General features: G+C 43.9%; 1 protein-coding gene across 2 annotated transcripts in view; it reads left to right on the forward strand.

Annotated features, from left to right (window-relative positions):
* The window catches only part of LOC135394347 (adenylate cyclase type 3-like), a 34,098-nt gene that overhangs the window by 10,048 nt on the left and 726 nt on the right, over positions 1–23,324 (forward strand). Inside the window, exons 8-16 of one of the 2 annotated variants that reach the window (XM_064625046.1) lie at positions 14,063–14,221; positions 14,275–14,479; positions 14,537–14,736; positions 16,659–16,737; positions 16,794–16,952; positions 17,279–17,440; positions 17,496–17,594; positions 17,655–17,778; positions 23,194–23,318. In XM_064625046.1, coding sequence (XP_064481116.1) covers positions 14,063–14,221; positions 14,275–14,479; positions 14,537–14,736; positions 16,659–16,737; positions 16,794–16,952; positions 17,279–17,440; positions 17,496–17,594; positions 17,655–17,778; positions 23,194–23,318 — 1,312 coding nt within the window. The remainder of the gene's footprint in view (positions 1–14,062; positions 14,222–14,274; positions 14,480–14,536; positions 14,737–16,658; positions 16,738–16,793; positions 16,953–17,278; positions 17,441–17,495; positions 17,595–17,654; positions 17,779–23,193; positions 23,319–23,324) is intronic. The other variant, XM_064625047.1, reaches the window with a different exon arrangement.

Here is a 23,324-nt window from a genome sequence, read left to right on the forward strand (position 1 = left end):
AGCTAGCTAATCCCTGAAATGCGAAGGCCTGAAGGAACTCTTCGTAAATATTACCGCCGTTTATGATTTTATGTCATAGAATTCCATTGTGTCTTTGTACTATCCAAGTATAATTATTGCAGTAGACAAATATCGGCATTTGTTCCAATAAAATAAAATAAAACACAAATACTATTACCAGGTACTTTTTGTTTTGTTGTATTTGTGTTGCACTTTCTGCTTTTTATACTAAAAGTCAACTGTGCAGCCCGTGCGTTGGAGAATCGTCGTTGTGTGACAGTAAGATCCTGAGACTGGGGACAACAAAAATAGGTGCACAGACAGATTTTTGATACTTTTTCTGTATGTGTCTGTATTCATCATCCCTAGTCTCCGGGTTTTACTCTCATGAATTACACTCGCCGGCTCACTTGTTTTTATTAGCAATGCTTTCATTGATTTTACATGGTCACCAGAGACTCCTTGTGTACATATGCACAGCTGCTGGTTTCGTCCACATATTTAAAAGAAAAATTATGGACGTCTGCTTGAACGAGGCGGACATACGACAGCTCATTCCAAAACTAAATAGTGAAGAAGTTTGCGCACGCTGCATGGTTGCGAAAACGCTTCGTAATCATTGGTACTGTGTGCACAGTGGATGTTTTTTCTGTGTCCGTGGTAGCATTGTTTTCATGACATTCCACACATGGAGAAGCAGACCAACTGCGTCCGCAACTACATTGTCTTGGATCAGGGATCGGAACTGGTATTTTTTGCGGTCCGGCTCGGGTTCGGGTTGAGGTATATTGGGTCGGTTTGGGTTTAGCTCCACTGAACCGAAATTATCAGCTTGAACCGGTTCAGGTATATGGGTTTGGTTCAGGTTCGACTCAGGGAGAACCCCCCGCCCCAAAAAAAGCGGGTAGCGGTTGGGACATTTACAGGGATTGGAACCTTTACTTTCTTCGACTTTGGTTTAACCATTTCATCGGCACTAATTTTGCTACATGAAAGCGAGCTTACCCTCACCGTACACTGTTGTAGGAGAAAGGTGTGAGATAACCGTTTCATGTGGAAAACCTTTCATGGAGGCAGGTGAAAACACAAGACAAGTAATGAACATATTTATTATTTACCTGATATTTTACTGTATTGTACTCTCGTGGTCGTCTGCTGGAAATGAAAAGCGAAGTGCTGGAATCCTTTCGGCAGAACCCGGTCAGAGCCCTCTTTTGCTCTGGAAAAAAACTGGTGCTACAGTCACAAACATTTACCATCGTACAAAAAGTAAACAAAAAAAAAAGGTCTGTCGGTAGTACAATTATTTCACATCTGAACCAACTCCCGAACCGGTAACCGTATCAATTTTTTTTGCTCCAGTTCCGGTTCGGCTCAGGACAAGCAAAAAATTGTTCCGGTTCGGTTCGGGTGCAGTTCCGGTTCCGATCGCAGGCTACCGACGTAAGTTGCGAGGATTTTGCGACGTGCGCCCTTCGTGAGTCTAGACTTCGTCGTAACTGCCTCGCTCGACCGAGTTACGACAGATTCCGTCGTACAAACCTTTTGTGAAACCGACCCCTGGTGCTCAAGACAGCATCCAATCTCGCAGGTCAGAAATGCTCCTTCTCTCGGCTCCCAGTTGGCGTGTGAAGTGTGTCATCCAATAGTGATTGCACCCTCTTTTCTTTTTCTTTCTTTTTGTGGTTGCATTTCGCGCCACCTGTTCCGCATCTCATCTGCTTCCTCTCGTTAGCAGGCGATTCTCGGTGGCCATTAGAACGTATGCTGACAGACTTTATGTCACCACACGCCAGGAGTAGAATGGGCGACGTCGCACATCCTTGTTAACTGATTTTTTCAGGAAATTCACACTTCCCAAACAAAGTATTTTGTGTGACAGTTCCTGAAGGTAGTATGTTCATATCACGTGGTAAAAGAATACATGTTCCAAGTGCCCTCCATGCTCCTTTAAGCCGCTGCATAAATCGAACAGAATGAGTTATCTTATGCACGCTCTTTTTCTTCTTCTTTATACCTTTTGGATCAAAAAGCTGCATTAATGGTAGGAGAGCAAGGGTGCAGGCGAGCTGGTACGTTGTGAAGGAAAGGGAACAGGAAGGTGGGAGACAAGGAATGTGTTGTGTTTGTCCTCCATCCTTGTCTCGGGTTCCTTTTCCTTCACCAAGCTACATTAATTATGTGAGCAAATGTAGCAAAGTAATGTTTCAGAACACATTTTCCTTTTCTTTTTTCCACAGGGTCATAAGGGGTTATTGCTATTGACCAGAATTTCTTTCTTTTGTCACAGGCCCCTCTTAGCTTGTTATAGCTACTTCACAAGGATATTTCAACTGGAGAGTCAAACCAAAAATGTTATCTGTTCGGGATCGACCATAAGGGTTCACTCCCACTTCAGCTCTGGAAGGTAATATAGCGGTTCAAACCGGCTAATTCCAAATGGTTCGGTTCACGAACCGGTTCAATAACATGAACTCTCGCCCCCATCGGAATGTCACTGTAGGCAAAATTAGCCACGGTACGTGTATTGCACTAAGACAACTTTGTTCAATTAGTATATTTAATATTCTATGGTGGGCTGGGGTGGACAACTTTCTACGATGGAATTTATTTTCCACGGTGCACTGGGACAGGAGATTACAATGCTCGTGGCGGATTTTTTGGGAACATGGAGTACGGAGGACGATGAACGACACTATTAAATCAGACGTTCTCCTCCTACCACGATCAGAGTTAAATGCCAATCAGTGTGGTTTCACCTGAAAAGTTGAGAACAGGGGTTGTACCATTATTTGACACTTTGCATATATTTTCATTAAGGCCCTCGGTTTTCTGCTGCGGCAATTCAAGATTCCGCGGCAACAACTAGCAAAATTCAGCGATTTTCTGCGGCAAGGAGTCAGCGGATGCTTGAAATGGGAAACACTTTATTTGCTTGCATAATGTGGGAACAAACAAATATTTTACGGCGGCGTTGCGATATTGATGGCATTGTGAAAAGCAATCGCCACGGTCGCTGAGATGCGCGAGCCAAATATCCGTACGTGAAAACATGGGTGCGCCACGCGATTTATTGTTTCCTTGTCATTTTATGTGCAAAATTAGACGTGAATTATGCGAGTAAATACGGTATGTCGAAGGGTCACGTGTACCTTGGAGCAGTTAGGAGCATGCGGGGCACGCGCGTTTATCTGACTTTCTTTTGCGTGAGCGTGCAATACTTCTCCTGAGACGTAGTTACCGTCCACATCGCACCAATCGTGTCCTTCGACCCAATTGGACTTCCGCAAAATTCCGTGCAAAACTCCACAAAATTTTCGAGCAAATAAGGGATTCTGCGAAATTCCATGCCAAACGAAGTATTCTGCAATGAATTCCAGATTCCGCAAAATTTCGCGGAATCGTGGAAAACCGGGGCCTTAAAGCGGCACAAAGCAGGTCAACGAACATTCTCCAATTATTATGCTCAATGAAAGAACATAGCTCACAATATCCAAATATGAAATTATTTTGCTTCTAGCGAGCGTCTCTAACATGAAACAATACCATTCAAAGAGCATAATCCGGGTGAGTCTCTCCTTATCCTTGGAACCAGTTCACGTCACCTTGTTCCAACGTATAGCAACACCGAATTCTAGGCGACAGAGGTGGGGGAGATTTCGCTCTCCTAGCCAGTGACGGACCCCATTGAGACAAGCTGCAGCTCGTGAGGGAACCAGTTGTGGCAACATCACGGTGACCTTGCGGAGCAATACAGCACTAAAAACATAGTGCGCACGTGAAATAGAATATTGAGGGTTTTTGGTACGGTTTGATCTGGCTATCTTGGATTTGACAAGTGGGAATATGTTTAGAATTGACCTCACTTCTTCACATTCCCAAAAAATTAATGTTATAGGAGTCCCGCATTCTAAATGGCTGATGATGCGCGACGTCAAAATGACGTGTCGCAATTGTCGCAAGGACATCGCTGGGCAGGGCATGAGGTCGAAAGAGTGCAGTGAAGATTCAGTCAATTTGGAGCCATTCGCAAATATCACAATGCATTTAAAGAAGTGTGCCTCATATACCTCTTTGTTGCCCCTTTAAATTTAATTGTAAGTTAAAAGCGTACACCCTGCTTTCATAGCAAATCCCAAGCATAACTTAGATTATTTCAATTTGCGCTAGCACTCCTATAACACGTAACTGTCACCTGCGTAGTGATTGGTTCTGAGAGTACTAAACGGTGATACTCTGCTTACGAACCAACCAATGGCGAAGATCACCACCATATGCTCAAAATCAGCACAACCATCACCTGTGAATTAAGAGAGTGTAGAACGCGACGTAAACTACGTTCTTCGTGTGCTCCGAGCCAGCGATCACTTACAATGATATTGTTCAATCCCACTTTGTTGAAAACTTGAGGGGGTTTGTAACACCTTTTTGTAGCGCTCTGAATGCTTGAGTAGTCACAAAGTGGTGCTTTTGAGGTTACAGTTGTTGGCCTCGAAGGTATATACATTGTCATGACTGGAAGTATGAGGAAGATTGGGTTAGAGCTTTTTAGGCTGGACTTCACAGAGAACTGTGCCTATATCCGAAAACTGTCACGGAATTGTCACAGAAATACATACACCACCACGTTTACGAAATCAGGAGACTGAGCGATACTGTTCCAAATTATGGTTCGCTAAAATTTTTACTTTTTTTCACGATGTTCCGAGGTGCTTTTAAGCTGTGCCATAACAAACTGGTGATTAAACTTCCCAATCATCATCATCATCAAATAAAGTTTTTGTTGTTGTTTGCAGAGCTCTGTGTCGGTGAAATCAATCGAGGGAGAAGATGATAGAGTGAAAATTACAGTGGGAAACAATATGTAAAGGTCATCTAAGCACCATCGGTGCCCAACAACAATAAACGATTTCTAGAAAACTCTAACACAATGAGCATAAAATTCATCGCTTTCTTCACCAACTGATTTCTGTAACCTTCCAGCGAACAGCACACAAGTATGCCGTCCATGTATTTGCAGCATCGCTAAATGTGTTATAGCGAAATAATATCAACAATGCTTAATTCCACAGTCGAACCTTGATATAACGAAACCCACGGGGACTGCAGTTTCTTTCGTTGTATCGAACATTTCGTTGTACCGAATTGAAGGTCACGGATCGCGACCTTTGCGAGGGCGCGCGCTGTACATAAGCACCGGTAACTCCCACTACGATGCGGAAACGTTTTTCGTGATAAATGACGACGACTACAAACACAACGCCAAAGTGCACCTGCTGTATTTTATTCTTGCGTGAAATAGCCGGTTATATGCGTCTGCGTCGTTCCTAGAAGACGCGGTATCACGCATTGTTCGTACGTCGCCGAAGCCTCCGCAGCTTTCTCCATATCGTTGCGATCTCCCGCAAACCTTCTACGTCTATGACAGTGTGTTTTTCGTAACGCTCTCCGTTGCTACGGCATGCTTGTCCCAATCAAGAAAATCATCTAGGCTCATTTCGTCACTTACGCTGCCACGCGAACGAAGCGTTTCCAACGCGTGCGATGGCGCCTTGCGTCTCGTGCTCTTCTTACTGGCTGCAACCGGACAGTTCAAAACAAGCGCGAAAAGGAGAAGCCTCGAAAGAAAATCCCTAACCTTCCAATGACTCAGACTTCCTTTTGTAGGCACCAGATTCCTCCCGACCTCAATCGCGAGTGCCATCTTTCGCCGCGGGAACAGGACGCTGCTTGCGCCCTTTGTTTTCGTGACCCTAAAGTCCGCTTTGGGGTCATAAACCTTATCTCGTTCTTTCGCTGTATCGAGGCGGCAGCTAAAATGTGTTTCGTTGTAGCGAGAGTTAAAATACATTGATCTCTATGGCCCTCTGCCAGGGAATCCAAATTATTTCGCTCTATCGCAAATTTCATTATATCGCGTTCCGTTGTAACGAGGTTTGACTGTATATAAAAGAAAGGATGTGTGAAAAACAAGGATCCTTGTGGCAAAGTTGAAATCCCTGTGGGAAATCAACTGATGCACTGACAAGTGCCGGATTGTAGTGCACATATCTTCCTTGGCTTCATGAATTAGCAGCATGAGCAACAAACTTCCACAAAATTACAAAGGCAGCACTAGTACAAATAATATAAGTTAAGCTTTATCGCTATTTTGCTGTAATCAGTATCAGTGTGCATTTGTGCATTAGCATACATGTCTAGTATAAATGTTTGGGTAGGGTTGCTTTACATTAGATACGACGTGTCCAACGTATTTCTCTATACAATTGTGAAACGGTGAAAAATAATTATGGCTGCTTTCCTAATAGTAAGGTCTCCACTGTCGACAGGGATGTAGCAGATATTGGAAGTGAACTCCGTTCAGGCGTTTCTGTGTGTAAGTTGTGTTTGTGTCAGCCGTTGGTTGTCAGTTGTGTCCTTTCCAACTTTTCAGTACTCCAAACGTACGAAAGCCATGCAAGTGTGGTATAAGCAATAACGTCTGTCGCTGTGAGATATTAGTTGATGTGACAGTGAGATGTCAGCCTGTAGATCAGCGAGCTCTATTTGCAAAGCAGGATCTAATACATATTCGTGAATGATGAGCAATACAATTCCAGCACCGCAAAAGAGCAGGCGTGGAATAGGCCCACAGCAAAACAGCAGATGATTCGCAAAAGGTGTGCTCGACTAGGCAGATCTCAGCAAGCATAGATCAGATTTATAATGATCTGCCCATCCACCTAAAGAGGGAGGGTGGCACCCCATTGACATTACTAGTTTCAAAGAGATTCAGGAGGTGAACTGCACACTTGCCCATTACTGAAGTCAGAAATCGAAGGTGTCCGAAAATGCCGAGACACTTTCTGCACATACCAAAGATCTGCACCACAGATACCAAAAACATGCGCGTGCATTCGCAGGACTGCACTTCAGCAATTCACTATTGCTGCTCTATGGTAGCAATCCATTTCTGCCGTCTTTCTTGCTCCTGTGAATTTCTCAGGAAACGGATAAAATGTTGCTGTTGACAAGCACACAAGTTATTCTAAGCGTTGAGTAGTGAGTTTTCATATCGAGCCTCCCCTACCTTGGAGGTCTGGCTACACCACTGAGCTGGCATTACTTTAGACTTCTGGACCAATGACTACAGGAAGGTCAGCTACCCGTGTCTTACGATACATAATGTGAAAGGAGAGAGCCTCGTCGAGAGAGTGCTGTGCACATCCGAATTTGACAGGGAGTAAAAAAAGACTGCAGAAAATCTGAGAGCCGCTATTTACGAAGCCTTACAGCTGTTTGATCTACACGACTGAGTAGACCGTCTTATATTTATAACAGATAGGGGTGCCAACATAGTGGCACCTTCAAAATTTCACACCTGACTGGACTGCGTGGTCCATCTCTTGAACACAGTTTTGGAGCACACAACACGTGTGTCAAAGGAAGGTGAAAACATAATGAAGTAAACATGACACAAATGACAAAGGGACGGAGGAACAGACAGGATGAGCGTCACTTCCAACTTTACTGACACAAAGGGTAGGCAAAAAAAAAAAAGGAAAACACAAACAGCCCCACAGATCTCACAGGTTCAAGGAGTAAAATTTTCTATCTTATACAAGGAAAAATGTAAAAAGATACTATGAAGGTTCACCCATGCCCACCTTGAAGAAATTGTAGTTCCCAGAAGGTGTACCTTTTAAGGTACACTGGTGCTCTCTTGATCTAATATTAACACATCTACCTGTCTGTCTGATATACACTTTTTTACATGAAAGTGGGATTGAATATACCACACCAGTTATACAAGGAATAAACTTCCGAGTATGCTTGATATCGCACACACTAGCCCGATCATTTTTCTTCCTATTGGAGCAAAGGCCAAGTATATATTTGGGGCTGAGAAGACCGTGGGGACAAAATATCTGTTGGCAACCTTTTTAATATTGTGTGTCACATGGTGAACATACAGCAGTACAGTCGGTCTCCCCTAGGGTCTGCCTTCCTTCTTTCAATTGCAAGGATATATGGCAAGAGCCCCTCTATAATTCCCACAATAAGGTGGTCAGGGTATCCAGCATCAACTAACCGTTTGTGCTGCTGGATGAATGAGGAGCTAATCGAATGCTGACATGACCTATCCAGGGCAGACCTAAAAGCAGCCGTCCCAATAGCCCTCTTGACTAGCTTAGAATGGGAGGAGTCATGTGGTAACAACTGTTTGACAGATCTGGGGGCATAATTCCAACAAATATGGTGATCAGAACGATGCAACTTGAGATCAAGATACTGTAAGGATTCATCTCTAGGCACTTCAAAGGTAAAACCAAGTCCACAACCCTGTGTCCGAAAAACATCTAGTACCTGATTCACAAAGGTGTTGCCAGGACTGCCACACTGCTGGTTGTAAAAAACAAGATAGTCATCAACATACCTAAAAACCTTGGTAACGCCTATACACTTCAGGGGTTGAATAGCATTCCTATCAACAAATGACAGGAACAGGTCACAGAGTACAGGGGCTACTGCTGACCCTATGCAGATACCTTTCTTCTGTATGTAACATTGCCGTTGGTCAGAAATGTAGGTAGAGGAAAGGTAACATTTCAGGAGTTCCAAAAAATTCCAAACACACCGCACGCATTCTGAAAAGCCACCAGACCCCAACTCTCGACACTTCCTCTGACCACCTTTAGTAACTCAAAGTGAGTGCTATAAGTCTTCCACATCAGTTGAGAACATCATTTCATTACAATGTGTATCCAAATCCAAATAGCTGACTACGTATAATGAATTACGGATTAAAAAAGGATCATCCAGAGCACGTTCGGGTCACCAGAATTGTGGGAGCCAAAAGAACGCAAGCTACCACAACGAATGCCGGAAGGAAACTGATTTATTTCGTGGCATGAGCCACCGATGGAAAGCGGGGGCGTGGCGCGAGCCTAGTCATCGTCGTCCACTACAAGGTTTAGATGCCTTTGTAGAAGCCGAGAAACATTCTTTTGCCAGATTTGCTTTTCCGTGACGATGGCCCTCAGTGGTGCATCCAGTTTGTGGGTCTTCACAGCGAAGAAAACGTTAAGGATATCTTTTTTTGTTTTTTCAATGCTCTTACGCAGAGCAACCAGCTCGAGATCGGAACTCAAAGCAACGGCTCTCGGTTTCGCCCGCTGAAGACTGTCCCCATCAACTTCTTGAAAGTTCTTCTCCAGAGCACACTTTCTTTTTTCTTCAAACACACCATCTGGCATGATCACAAACCCACCTTCCTTATCTGACAATAGCAAGGTTACACCAGCTTGATCAACAAAGCTCCTAACATGTCGAAGGCTCACTTTCTTGTTAGGTGGCACGTAAATCTTACTGACAGATTCAACACCATCACCTATACATCTATCCTTCACGTCCACACCAGCGCACTCAGCAACCCTTCTGACCATCGTGAGAACATCCGCCTTCGTTACACACGGTGGCACGGAAAATTTTCGTCCCAACTCCAAAACAATTACGTACTTGACTAGGCACATGAACATCACCAATGACGGTGACTTACTGAGGACATCTTCGACCCTGCTTCACCCCAATCGCAGGTAACAGATTACGTAACATATTGGACCATAAGGCCTGCCCATGTGCTTGGGCAAGGCTCCAGAAATACTGAAACCTACATCTTGAGCGCTTCTCATTGTCTCTGGCCATGACACACGACAGCCATTGGGCATAAAACCGCACCTGCCTCCATAGTTCAGATCGTAAGATCTTGTAAGGATGTCTTTGATGACCCAGGGAAGGCGACACACCACCGCAGAATACCCGTACTTCAGGGAGTGTGAGACCATGTTTGAGGGCAAACGTGACAGATCTTGCACGGCACATTGTAGTGCCAATCAGGAACACATAATGAGAAATATGGCACTCACTCGCAGTAGGTTGAAAGGTAGAAGAAAAGCCCGATGTACAAGAAAGGAACTGCAACACGACGAGCAATTCGGCTAGTTGGCGTGAATGCATAATGAAGTAAACACGACACAAAAGACAAAGGGACGGAGGAACAGACAGGTGCATGCGATATCAAGCATACTCAGAAGTTTATTCCTTGTATAACTGGTGTAGTATATTCAATCCCACTCTCATGTATAAAAGTGTATATCGGACAGACAGGTAGATGTGTTAATATTAGATTAAGAGAGCACCAGTGCACCTTATAAGGTACGCCTTCTGGGAACTTAGCAGTTCACTGTAGCAGATGTGGATGTAAACCTGACTTTGGAAATCTAGATTGCAGACTACTCAGGAAATTATTGAAGCTTACTGTATTTTTGATAATGGAGATAATTGTGTCAGCAAACCCTCGATTATGTTATCTGAGCGGGAAATACAATTTCTTCAAGGTGGGCATGGGTGAACCTTCATATCTTTTTACATTTTTCCTTGTATAAGATAGAAAATTTTACTCGTGTCCTTGAACCTGTGAGATCTGTGGGGCTGTTTGTGTTTTCCCTTCTTTTTGGCCTACCCTTTGTGTCGATAAAGTTGGAAGTGACGCTCGTCCTGTCTGTTCCTCCATTCCTTTGTCTTTTGCATCATGTTTACTTCATTATGCATTCGCACCAACTAGCCCAATTGCTCGTCGGGAAGGTGAAAACCAGGAAGTACATGATGTTATAACAGCTTGTTATCTGCTTGTCGCATACTTCAAGAGACTCTAATCGTTGTTAAAGATCTCTATTAAACTGGTTGTGGAAACACGATGGAACAGCAAGTACTTCATGTTCCATGGTATCCGTGATCAATGGGACCAAATATGTTCTCTCTTTCAAGAAAAGAATGAGATGACCAGGATGGCTGACATCAATAAAAGCACACTGCAGTCATTGACAGACTTTCTCACTCCGTTCAAGAAGGTGAGTAACGAGATGGGGTCCTCTTCGAAGCCTACGCTGCACCTTCTATTACCATGGAGACGACTCCTCAACAGCATGACTCCAGACGTGACAGGCAGCGACTTTCTCTTGTTTCTAAAATATCAAGCAGCGGACATCCTCCGAAAGAAGCTCGAAATTCACATGCTGCACAAAATCACTGCGTTCCTTTGCCGGCGCCTGTAAAATCTTTGCTCTCTTCTTCAGGAAGAGGAAGTGAAAGCTGTGCACAGCAAAGTTCGAAGATGGTAGCAGCCATAAGATGTCTGAGTAAAGAAGCAGTGCCCTCATCAGCATGTACGGAAGCTACGAGGGAAGAAACACAAGCTCCACCTGAGAAGCGGCGTCGACTCATTACTCGCTGTCCGACTTTGAAGATTCTGATGCAGGCGACGATGCAGAAGACGAAGTGGGTGCCTATATAAAAATTGAAGGTTTCTTCAAAGGAATTTGACCTGCTAGACTGGTGGAAGAATGCCTCGAGTCAAGTCCCCTTGTCTAGAGTTGCACTGTTTGCACATGCCATACCATCATCGACTGCCCCATCTGAGCGAGACTTCTCACTCGCAGGTTTCATGGTTCAAGACCGAAGAAACAGTTTGAAGCCATCGTCCGTTGACAATATCCTCTTCCTCCATACGCTTCGCGCAAATCGTCCACCGCGCCACAAAATAATCCTGGCGGCAGCCATAGGAACCATAGGAATTAGTTGTGTGAGTCCACTTGGTTCTGTAGGGCTATTTGTACGCCTTCAGTCGTCTCCTTGCTTCGGTCAAGCTGGGCCAGAATTTGTAGCCGCTAAAAGTAATGCTGTCCTGTACAAACAGTTGTGTCGTGATGTGCACAAATACCGTATGTGAATGCCCCACCGGGTACACGGTTCTACAGTTTCCCACCAAAGCCACGCCAAGTGGACAGGAGGAAAAGATTGGTGTCGGGCTGTCGGCCGTCGAACATGTCGCAAAATAAGCTACTCCATGCCTTCCATCTGACTTCATTTATGCTAGTGATTCTAATTGGTTTCTTCACGAACCGTATTCCGTTGATATGGTTCGTGTTGAGTGGTGTTGTGATGTGTGTTCTCGATTCAGACACGAGCTTCCAACTAGCTTTGACATAGTCGCTTTGTCAGACTCAGTTAGTCAGACTTTGGCATCCCTTTTAATTGCCTGCCCTTTTAATTGCCGTGTAATACCGTAATTGTCGTGCCCATGTGTTGTAGGTAATTCTCTCTGTCCTACGTTGATTAGAGACCGGATGTCGTGGAAGCCAACCAAGTTCAGCCGTGTGTGCAGCCACCACTTCGTGAGTGGCGCAAAGTGTGATCGCCCGTGCAGCCCTGCGTACCTTCCAAGTGTATTTCCTTCTTGCTACAAAAAGCGAACTTCGCAGAAAGCGTTGATCTGTCGAAATATTTGGCCTGCTGTAAGACAATTTGGGGAAAAAAAAAGAAAGGATCAACACTTCGTAGGCTTCTTAGGAGCAGAATGAGTGACTGTTCATGATTTTCCGTCGGGTCCTTTTGTGAACGAGGCTTGAGCCCAGCCTTGAGAATAAGGCTACATGGGCAGTTGATGTCCACGGCATCGCTAGGGAGCTTTGAAAGGATACACGAAATGTCTGTTACTGGTGAAATGCATTGAGTTTGTGCTGCAATTTCTTCTATTCTCTTCTTCTGCATACTCTAAATTATCGCACCTTACTTGTACATGTTCAGCTGTGCAGCAGACGGTAGACCCCAGTGCCTCACATAAGACGTGCTAGACTGGGGCTTCTCTGTGTTGACATAGTGCACGCTCCTCTTTTGCCTGCTTTGCATTCGCAGTAAGCACTTTTGAGGAAATGCTTGTCCGGATTCACCTGTTATGAATATGAATAATAAAGGTCGCTGTAAATGATAAAAGAAAGCACACGCACATGCGGTGCGCACGAAGAAAAGCTAAACGAATTGTAATAACAGGCGACACTGGCCGCCTTCGCTGCCAGAACCCACGACTGTCACATACACAAATTGATTGCAACTGGGACCCCTCAATAATGAGCATTTCAAGGCACTTTCAAGGCATTGAAATCTGCAACGTTGCACAACCAATTCACACATTTTCAATTTCCATGAAGCCCGCCACATCTACTTTCGACTGGTCTCAATTTAGGACAACTCACTCAAAAAGTTCGCTTTTCTGCCGCTACATGGTCAGAAAACCTCCGGCGCCACCTCTAGTCTGTGCACGAGGTGTATAGCAACCTTCAGAAATCACCATCCCAAGTATCTATCCCCCTCATTTCTTTTTCCATTGTGTTTTCGCCTCTCTGAAGGATACTTCCATGGCATGAGCGGAGACCAGGCCCCAACAGCCCATAGAGCCCATAATTCACACAACACTCTGCACATGACCAATGAAAATACGAGGTTATGCAGACCAGTCTTCCAATGTTTGGCTTGCGTTTCAGCCGGTCCTGCCTACCATCAACCTGTACTGGTCTTCACGCCTGACGACGAGTTACTCGGTATTCTAAAATAACTAAAACAACTTTTGGCTAACATACATACATTTTAGATTATGCACATGCATGATGTGCATAATGACTGTGAGCACAAAGCATGAAATGTAGCCCCGACTTTGTGACATTCATTTAGCCCCATGCATTTAGTCCAGAAAGGGACTAATGGTTGTGGCAATTTGTTGAGTCTCCAAAAGGACTAGATTTGCTCACACAGAGTAAATTTAATCCTTTGTGCATTGTCCATTGCGACACTCTTTTGTGATGCCACAACTCCTTTTTCTTAGAGTGTGGCATATGAAAATCATTGGTGTACATCAGTCACAGTCTAATTTAATTATATATATATATATTTTTCTTTTTTCACAATTTAAATGTCTCCCACAGTCGGTAATCCGGGTAGGTATGAACCGTTATTTGAACCGGTTACTGAATTTTTTTTTTTAACGGTTCAGTTCTGGTTCAGCTCCAAGATGGCGCCAATGGTTTCGGTTTGATTCAGCTCCGGTTTGGCTAAAAATAACTGTTTTCGGTTCACTTTCGGGTTTGGTTCACTCTCTGATTTCAACAACATTAAAGTTTAGTTATAAAAACTTAAATAAAGGCACCATAGCGTTGCTTTGCTGTGATACCAGTCTTGCTCTGTCTTGCAGGAACCTGAGGGAACATGCCAACCCCATGACCCTCTCATTCCGGGACAACGAGTTCGAAAGCCAGTACTGTACAACACACGACGCCAGCAGCTGTGTAGCACTGGCAGCCTTTCCCGTGACAGCAGCATTCTCAGGCCTAGCATGGACTGCCCTGGATGGGTGAGAGTGGGGACATAAAAGGAGTGGGATTGTGAGGAGTAACAGATGCGCAGGTCTCCCATGGTGTATGGAACCTACCTATTGGGCTCAGTGTTGCTGTCATTCATGGTTGGACTATGCATTGCTTCTTTTGTCTCCAAGACCACACCCAAGTGGTTACAGGCCATTTCGAGGGCAGTACAGGGCAAGGGTTGGGTCCATTTCCTGATCGTTCTGCTGGTTGTCTCCGTGTGGACTGGTCTGCACCTGCTGGCCACAGTTGGTAGCTGTGGGAAGGCTACTCGCAGATATGCCACTCATGTGTCCCCTTCTCAGCTGCAGGTCAACAATGGCCTTCCCCATTTTGCTGTTGGAGCAGCACTGCTGGGGCTGCTCTCTGTTGTCGTCCTGGTACACCTCAGTTATCTGCTCAAAGTGTGCCTGCTCATTCTCCTGGGCCTGCTGCAGTGTGCCATGAACGTGGGTCCCCTACGTTACGCATTCGACCACTATGATCTTGACCACTACACATCACCGTAAGCAGTGTTTTCTAGTAATTAAAAAAATATATATACATACATATATACTGCCTATATATATCTTTTCTTCTCTCATTACATATATATATATATATATACACACACACACAACTGCAAATTTCATTGAGTAGGATGCGGTTAGTTGGGAACACACTGATGTCATCCTGCTTTCAAATCGTGCCCTACAAAACCTTGAAGAAAAACATGTTAAGTGATTTTGACCAGGAATTATAGCCAAAATAACATTTGGATATGTGCTCACTGTCACTGGCATTTTTATCTATTGTTCTCACGCAGCTACCTTTGCACGCATCACCCAGGCAAACTTTTTTAATCGGCATTGTAATCATACATTTGTAAAGAAGTCACATTTTGTGTAGGGCTGTGCAAATATTTGACATTTCAAATATGAATAGAATATTATCAGTATGACAATGAAAAAATGGCTAGGAAGCAAGCGAGCTGGTGAAGATGATGCATAATGTAAAAACCCCGAGACTAGGGAACACGAAGGGACAGACACAACACGAAGTCTCAAACACAGCTCAAACACGGCTCAAACACGGCTCAAACACGGCTCAAACACGGCTCAAACACGGCTCAAACACGGCTCAAACACGGCTCAAACACAGCTCAAACACAGCTGTGTTTGAGACTTCGTGTTGTGTCTGTCCCTTCGTGTTCCCTAGTCTCGGGGGGGTTTTTTCATTATACATTATCCGTATTCCTATTTGAATCAATTTGACGATTTTATATTCATGTCTTTCGAATGAATCGAATACTGTATAAGTAGTAATTTTCGCGAGGACCTATTTTTCGCGAAATCCGCGAACAGCTTTTTTTTTTGCGAATTTAAAGCCCCGCGAAATATTCGAACCAATGACAGAAAAATATGTGAACGAAATATGTAAGAAATTTGACCCAGGACGCTAAGGCAACTTATGTACACAGGGCTTCTTACGCTATTACACTGCATTGCCTCGCAAAGTGTTCAGTTCGCCGCTGCAACTGGAGACAGTAGTCCAGCCTTCACATACGAATCCCGCGCTGATGTAGGTATCCCGTGATTCCAGTTTCTTGTAAGCCTGGATTATTCAGCAAGCGTGTATGCACTCTGCCACGTGGATAGGCCTTTGTAAAAGTTGCCGCATCACTACCGAGTGCCAATCGCACCTTCACAATGTGATGACAAGAATGATGGGATACAGGGCAGTTCGGCAATGACACAGACACATGCCGAGTAGGACCCCCTAATCGCAGCCCTTTCAGTCAGAAGTGCTCAAAAGGGAGACAAATTGAACAAGTTACCCTGTTGTGATACCTTTTATTAGCTTCTTCCAGGAAGTTCAAGGTGGAGGGCCCCTAGACTAGACACACCACCAAGATGCAGAGTTGACACACCGCGGTACCGCGAATGTAAGGTTCCGCGAATAATTGCCTGATCCTGGCTTCTCACAAATTCGTGAATTATTGAGCCCGCGAATTTAACCACTTATACAGTACCTTGGAATATTCGAGCTTTCAGTGCTCATCAAGCGCGTCCGTAAACAATTTCTCGCAGCTTCTTGCCAGTCCCGCAGGATGCTCGTTGTCCGGATCCGCTCTTCGGAATGAGCTTCCACTAGCGAAACGCACGCAGTGTATGGCTGAAAATTTACATGAGAAATCCATATAGAATGCATCGGCACATGAATAAAACTTGTATGATACAGAACTACACAACAGCGGCGCACGCGGGTTGCATGCGTGTGTGTAATCGTTATCTGTTGTTGGTTTTGTTTCGCCGTTCTTGTGCGTGGGTTTGTGTATTGTGCTTGCGTAAGAAAAAGAAGCTTTGGTAGGATGACTACAAAAAATTTTGCCTGGCCTCTGTCTCTGAAAAGCCCTCTTTTGACGGTATGAGATCTCTCTCCCTGCAGGGTCCCATTGGGTCATTACGTGACACTTTCCATCTACGTGGTGGCCATCACTCTGGCTTTAGCAATAATCTGCAGGCAGGTAGGAAGCCCCATGTTTCACATCTGTGCCCACCGTAATTTACCATGACTCGTTAGTTCGAGGTAACTTGCCGGCGCCTGTTCCTTTGGAAGAAAGATGTTGAAGAACAGAAAGAGAAAGTGGCAGACATGAGACGCAAGAACGAGGCTCTCGTCTACAACGTACTGCCCTTGAATGTTGCCAAGCACTTTCTGGGAAAAAGAAAATTTGATGATGTAAGATCCTTTCTGCTGCTCAGCTTATAGTATTGTTATTAATATCATAAAATAGACTTTAAGCAGACCTGTATGACAAAATGGGGTTGTGCACAGAGAGAGCAACAGATGTGACATGTTGAACATTGATGGGTCTTTTCCTAATAACAAGCAGTACCAGTTAGCTGCATCTAAATGATCCCAGAGATTGGCACAAGATCTTCATGAGAAGTGATGTGTTGCTGATCTAGATACCTAATGCATCAGTGAATAGTTCTGCCATGCTGATAAATGAGTGATCAGATAGCTAACCGTAATGATGCGGAAAGTAAGAAAAGAGTTGACAGGGCTCTGAATTCCAGGAGCTGTACAGCAAGAGTTACGAAGCAGTGGGAGTGCTCTTTGCGGCCATGCCAAACTTTTCAGATTTCTACACGGAAGAAACTGTTAACAACCAGGGCCTGGAGTGCCTGAGATTTCTCAATGAGGTCATTTCCGACTTTGATGCTGTGAGTGTGTTTTGAATGAGTCAACCCTGTGTACAATAGTGGATGGTGATTTCAGCTATTGGAGCACCCATGCTTCAAGGACATTTTCAAAATCAAGACTATTGGTTCAAGCTATATGGCTGCAAGTGGACTTAACCGTGAGGACAACTATAAGGTAAGCATGCAAGGGTTCAGGAAGGAAGTTCTTTTCACTTGATGTATATTGGTGTTTCAGGTGGATGCTACGCTGCAAGAAAAGTGGGGACATCTGGCTCAGTTGACGGATTTCGCCCTAGCACTCAAGGAGACACTTAACAACATCAACAAGGAGAGTTTCAACAACTTTGTTCTCAAAATGGGTGAGAAACGGAAAAATTATGGCATTCGCTTTCCCCAGACTCTAGGATATGTTGCCTGTCTGAAGAGAAAAAAACCTGGCTCGATTTGATGAGTCCTTGGCAAAATCCTTATAGTATGTAAATACATTTTTGTCACGGGATACTCTTTGGGGTATTTTGAAAGAACAACAGTGCACTTTGCGCATAACCCTAGAGGGAAAACATATTGTACGTTAAAATGTAAAGTGTACCAAAATGGGATTTTTTGGGGTGTTCTTTTTCTTTGCAATTTTGACAGCAGAATTTCTCCATAGAAATAGAATTTCCTCCTCAAAAATGTCCATTGTAGCTGTCTTGCGCATAATTTGTCCACTCATGCCAATGCCTCTATGTATGGTGGTGCAATATAAAAGTGTCTTTTAGTAAGTTAAGTTGACTTCAAAAGACCTAAAAATGTCCACTGCCAGGAAACTGCTTATGTAAGCTCCCAGATATTAATCATACAGTAAAACTTACTGACAATGATACATACAGGGTGTCCCAGAAAACGTGTCATTGAATTATAATTAAAAAAACTACGCCACCTAGAATCATGCGGTCAACAGCATTTGTTCTTATTAGGTTTTTGCCACCTCCTAATGTGAATGTCATGTACTCCAAGTTTAATTATGTAAATATTTGCGAACTGAACTCGGAAATTTGCCAAGTAAAGGTCACTTTTTTACCCCACCAATATGAAGAGCGTGCCGAATTCACCCAAATTTATGATAATTCACAGTGATATTCACGAGCTATCCCATCGAAAAAAATAGCCGAATATCATGCTTTTCGGAGCACCGGACCATAGCGCTCGATGACTTTTTGAACGCAATCGCTCTCAGTGCGACAAAAGGAGGTTCCGAAGCCAGCCCACAGAGTGATAGTAGAAAAAGTAACAGTTACTAAAATTGGGAGAGGGAAAGCATTATTCCAGCGAAAGTCGGACGTGATAAGCCGTGCCTGTTTAATCGCTTTCTGCGATGTTGGAGAGGGCTAGGTTTCCAACCTCCTTTCGTTGGACTGACAAAGATTGCGCTGAAAAATTCATCGTGCGCTATTCTGTGCGACCTCCGTAGAGCATGATGTTCGGCTATTTTTTCCAATGGGATAGCTCCTGAATACCCCTGTCAATTATCATTAAATTGACTAAATTAGACACGCTCTTCACATTGGTGGGGTAAAAAAGTGACCTTTACTAGGCAAATTTCCGACTTAAGCTCGCAAAAATTTACATAATTAAACTTACGTTACACGACATTCACATGAGGAGGTGGCAAAAACCCAGTAAGAACAAACGCCATTGACCGCAGGACTCTAGGTGGTGTAGTTTTTTTATTATAATTCAATGACACGTTTTCTGGGACACCCTGTATACAGGGTGCGTCACAACAAGAGGTCCAAAATTTTCATAAATCCGAGTTGCGTTTTCCCTCTGAAAATTGTGCAAAATTCTGCAATACAGCCTAGTTACATGTTATTTGATTTGAACAGCCAGTGCTAGCCCTAAAAATGAGTTTATGAAATTAATTTCATTAATTAATAAAAATGTGCCTGTGGTTTAAAGGGCACGTATGTATGAGCCTGATACGGTAATATTTGTCACAGCTTCACAGTCACATCTTGGTCAAGTTTATCTTCTGAAAACAGCGTACATATTAAATAAACGAGTTTTAAAGGTTGCTGCTCCCTCTGCAGCTAAAACCATGATGACGTAAGCCAGGCACACAAATGGGAGCACAGCGCAGGCGATTGCCTCTGAGGTCGTCTACTTGGTGTTCGCATCGCAATACACTGAGTGAAAAGTCCTCTGTAAATACGCAGCTTTACTTTTGATATCATTGCATAAGAAAGACTGGGTACATCACGCATTGCGGAATAGCAGTGTGTGCATTGAGAGGGATTCAACAGAGTGAAGAGTGGGACAGAAAGCAACCGTATCTGAGACAGAACTTTGCAGTACGCGCTAAGATTTTGCATTTTTCCATCTCTCATAGTGCACCATGCAAGCTTGCTGGGGTTTTCATTTTAATGCATTCGAGCCTTCAGGCCTTTGGTCTACAGCTTTGCCACTGATACATTTTTTAATTAATTAATGAGGTTAATTTTGAAACCCCATTAAGGCTAGCACTGGCTGTTCAAATTAGTAGGCAGTGTCACAAATAGGTATATGCAATGGAATTTTGGAACGAAAAATGCAGTTCGAATTTGTGAAAAAGTTTTACCGCTTCTCGTGACGCATCATGTACACATAGCACAATAGGTTTCACTTTGATTGTCAGAATGTGCTTTGGTTGCACAGAAATGGTAGTACTACTGATGGGGTTGCCATTCCCAGCAATACGGTGCTGCAACCTACATAACCCCAGTGCTATGCTGCGGCTGTCACAGAAATGAGAATGGAAGGGGGTCTGTATGCCCAGTCATTGCCAGAGCTATCCATACTCTGGCAATGACTTAGGACCATACACTTTCCATGTGTATCTCTTAACTTGGTCATTCTAGTTTTCATTGCTAAGCACAGTTTGGTGCATCGTTGCCATGGATGCTTTTGTGCCAGATAATTCCAACTCATCAACATCAGTTTGCTCTTTGCACCTGTGAGGTGGTGAAGGTGAGATGAGACTGCTTGCCGCAGTCGGCCTGGCTTGAGGGGGCGACGTCACGATTATCGCAGGATCGAATTGGTGTAGCTGCGGACCAACACGACATATTCGTTTGAATGAGGATGACCAAGGGAAGCCCAACAATAACAGAAGGGGTATAGTTTAAGGCCGGAAAATGAGAAAGGGAAACGGTAGGAAACGAGAGCCAGGGCTGGAATCGAGCCATTGGTGACAGTGACCAACGAACTAACCAACTCTGTCTGACCGCCCTTGAGCTAACATCCTGCTCTGGTTTTATCTCCTTTGCCTTCTCCAGTGCCGATCACTTTCTCCTCTAGCAAGGGGTTGTTGACAGCTCCGCATTTTGTCCTCCATACACTATGTGCACTGCCCACCACCAACTACAGGTCTTAACCTAAGAGGCGTGACATCGTGGGAATGCAACATAATTGCATGTCAAGAATCCATAACCCAAAGATCGTTCAGAAGCGCCTTCATGAACAGCAGAGAATAGGACCTGATCATAGGATATGCTTTTTGAGAAAAACAAAAGAGAAAGAAAAGAAACGTGGCTTTACAAGTCTTCCATTAATCCCAGTTCGATGCCAACACAATGAAAAGGCCTGGTCCACTGCTTCAGCCCACTGCTTCAGGAGGGGATTGATAGATTTAACTGTGGTATGCAAAAGCAACGAGGGATCTCTGCCGCTATTGATAACTGTACATCCCATCATTAATTCAACACATCTGGAGTGCTTTCTCGGCCTTCCAACATCACTGTAGACATCCATGAATATAGGCACAACGCCAGTGTCAGTGTTTATGTTTTCAAAATTGACAGGAGTGAAGTGCGAGGCAAAGACAGAGTTCATGACCTTAAAGTAATACACTCGATTGTTGTAGTCTTGGTGTTATATGTGGTGACTACAATATCAGAACCTCTTTACGGAAAGCAGACTGCTCTTTGCCAGCACCTAAAAAAATGATGCATTTTACCTAGACAATAATGGAAGACTGAACTTAATTCATTGCTGGTGGGACCCAATGTGTGCGGAAGCAAGCAGTCGACTCAAACTTCATGTGCCACAAGATAGTGCTGGAAGTCTATGTAAGCATTGATAGTGATATATTTGCTATCAAGGCGGTGACTGACAACACCATGGTTCGCAAAGTTCAAATGCGCAGCAACGTGTTTAGTGAAGACGAGAGGTTTGCAATCCACATCACATGCTGCAGCTCTCTGCACTTGAAAGAATTATGTTATGGAAACAGAATATGGCCTCCCAGTACAGTGCCTGATGAATGTCAATGATCTTGAGTGTTTTTCATAAACACTGGTTTTCAGTATTTCATGGTGTCTGCCTGCCTGTGGGAGAAGAGACATCGCACAGCATTATTGCAATTCCTAGCTTAGCTCATAACTTCCGTATGGGGTTTATTATTGCAATTAGAAATAAATGTGCAGCATTCTGCATGGCAGCCCTTTGGAAGGTACTGTGGATATGACTGGAATCTAGACGTCATGAAAATAAAGGAGGTTTCCAAGCCTTGTAATTCCAGGGCGTGTGGTCCTACGTAGATGCTATGAAGAGGAATTTTTTCTCAACAAAGTGGACATACTGAAACAGCAAAAACTCTCTTAGCTTCCATGAATCTTGTCATCCTGTCTTCCTCCTCCACACACCATAATCATAAGAGCATGACACTCAATTTAATAATCCCGATACACCGTTTTCTTGCAAGTCGCAGCAAATTTTCCCCAACAGTTCCTAGACCATGCAGTGGTCTTTCCAGGTCCGTATATGTAGTGGGTGCTGAAAAACCTTCATGAACGTCACACACATGCATGAATGAACAACAATACAACAATACAGTACAATAGAGTGTGGTGATTTTACCTTTAGTGTGAGGAAAACGAATGTGAACCTGAACTAGCAGCGATAGCTTAAAGGGGCACTAAGCCAATATAAGAGCAATGATGTATCAGTAGGAATATGTTCATTTAACTCTGAAACATCTTTTCTTAAGATATGGAGTTTGATAACTACATACTAGTAGCACAGTAATGACAAAACGCGTTGCGCACCATTTCATGAACATGCTCCATCCTCCAAGTTCTCACAACAATAGGAGCGATGTCATTTTGACGTTTCGTGCGGGCCACCACCCATGTTGCTGCATTTTTGAATAAGTATATATAATATATATATATAATTTTTTTTTTTTTTTCAAGAGCCACTAGACTACATTCACAAGGGATGTCCTTCCAACGTATTATTTGTACATCTTTTCCGGTTGCCTTCACGAACAGAAATGAGATTACTTTATAAGCCGCACTTATTCTTTGAAGTGAAACCCCTCCACAGCCACGGAGTCTCAACAATGAGACAGCAAACAGGTTGGGCAAGTTATTCCCCGCGGCTGACCTTGTGGGAGTCCAGGATTGGTTGACGACGCAAAACGTCATTCGGGGATGAGGCTGCCCCGTTTGCTGTAGCCGAGTGCCGTTTGCTGACGCATTAGACAAAGGGGAGAGTTGCACTGATTTCGCTCTTTGATCTGCTTTTTAAATAGTTAAAGCGCTTGAGCTACACAGTCTTCCACATATTTAGGTAGAGGGAAACCCCCTGCTTTCACTCTGTGCAGTTTTTTAGACAAAGTACGACCATCAGTTTAGTGACCCTTTAAGGAACATATAAAAGGAACAGGAAAGCAGGCTACTGTCAACAACCCCTTTATGACTAGGACATAGGAAGGATGTACAGATACATTCTTCTCTTCTTCTATTTAACAGGCATCAACCACGGACCCATCACCTCAGGCGTAATTGGGGCACGCAAGCCTCACTTTGACATCTGGGGCAACACTGTGAACGTTGCCAGTCGCATGGAAAGTACAGGCAAAGCAGGCAATATCCAGGTGAAT

This window comes from Ornithodoros turicata, chromosome 5, assembly GCF_037126465.1.
Source record: "Ornithodoros turicata isolate Travis chromosome 5, ASM3712646v1, whole genome shotgun sequence".
Taxonomy (NCBI): domain Eukaryota; kingdom Metazoa; phylum Arthropoda; class Arachnida; order Ixodida; family Argasidae; genus Ornithodoros; species Ornithodoros turicata.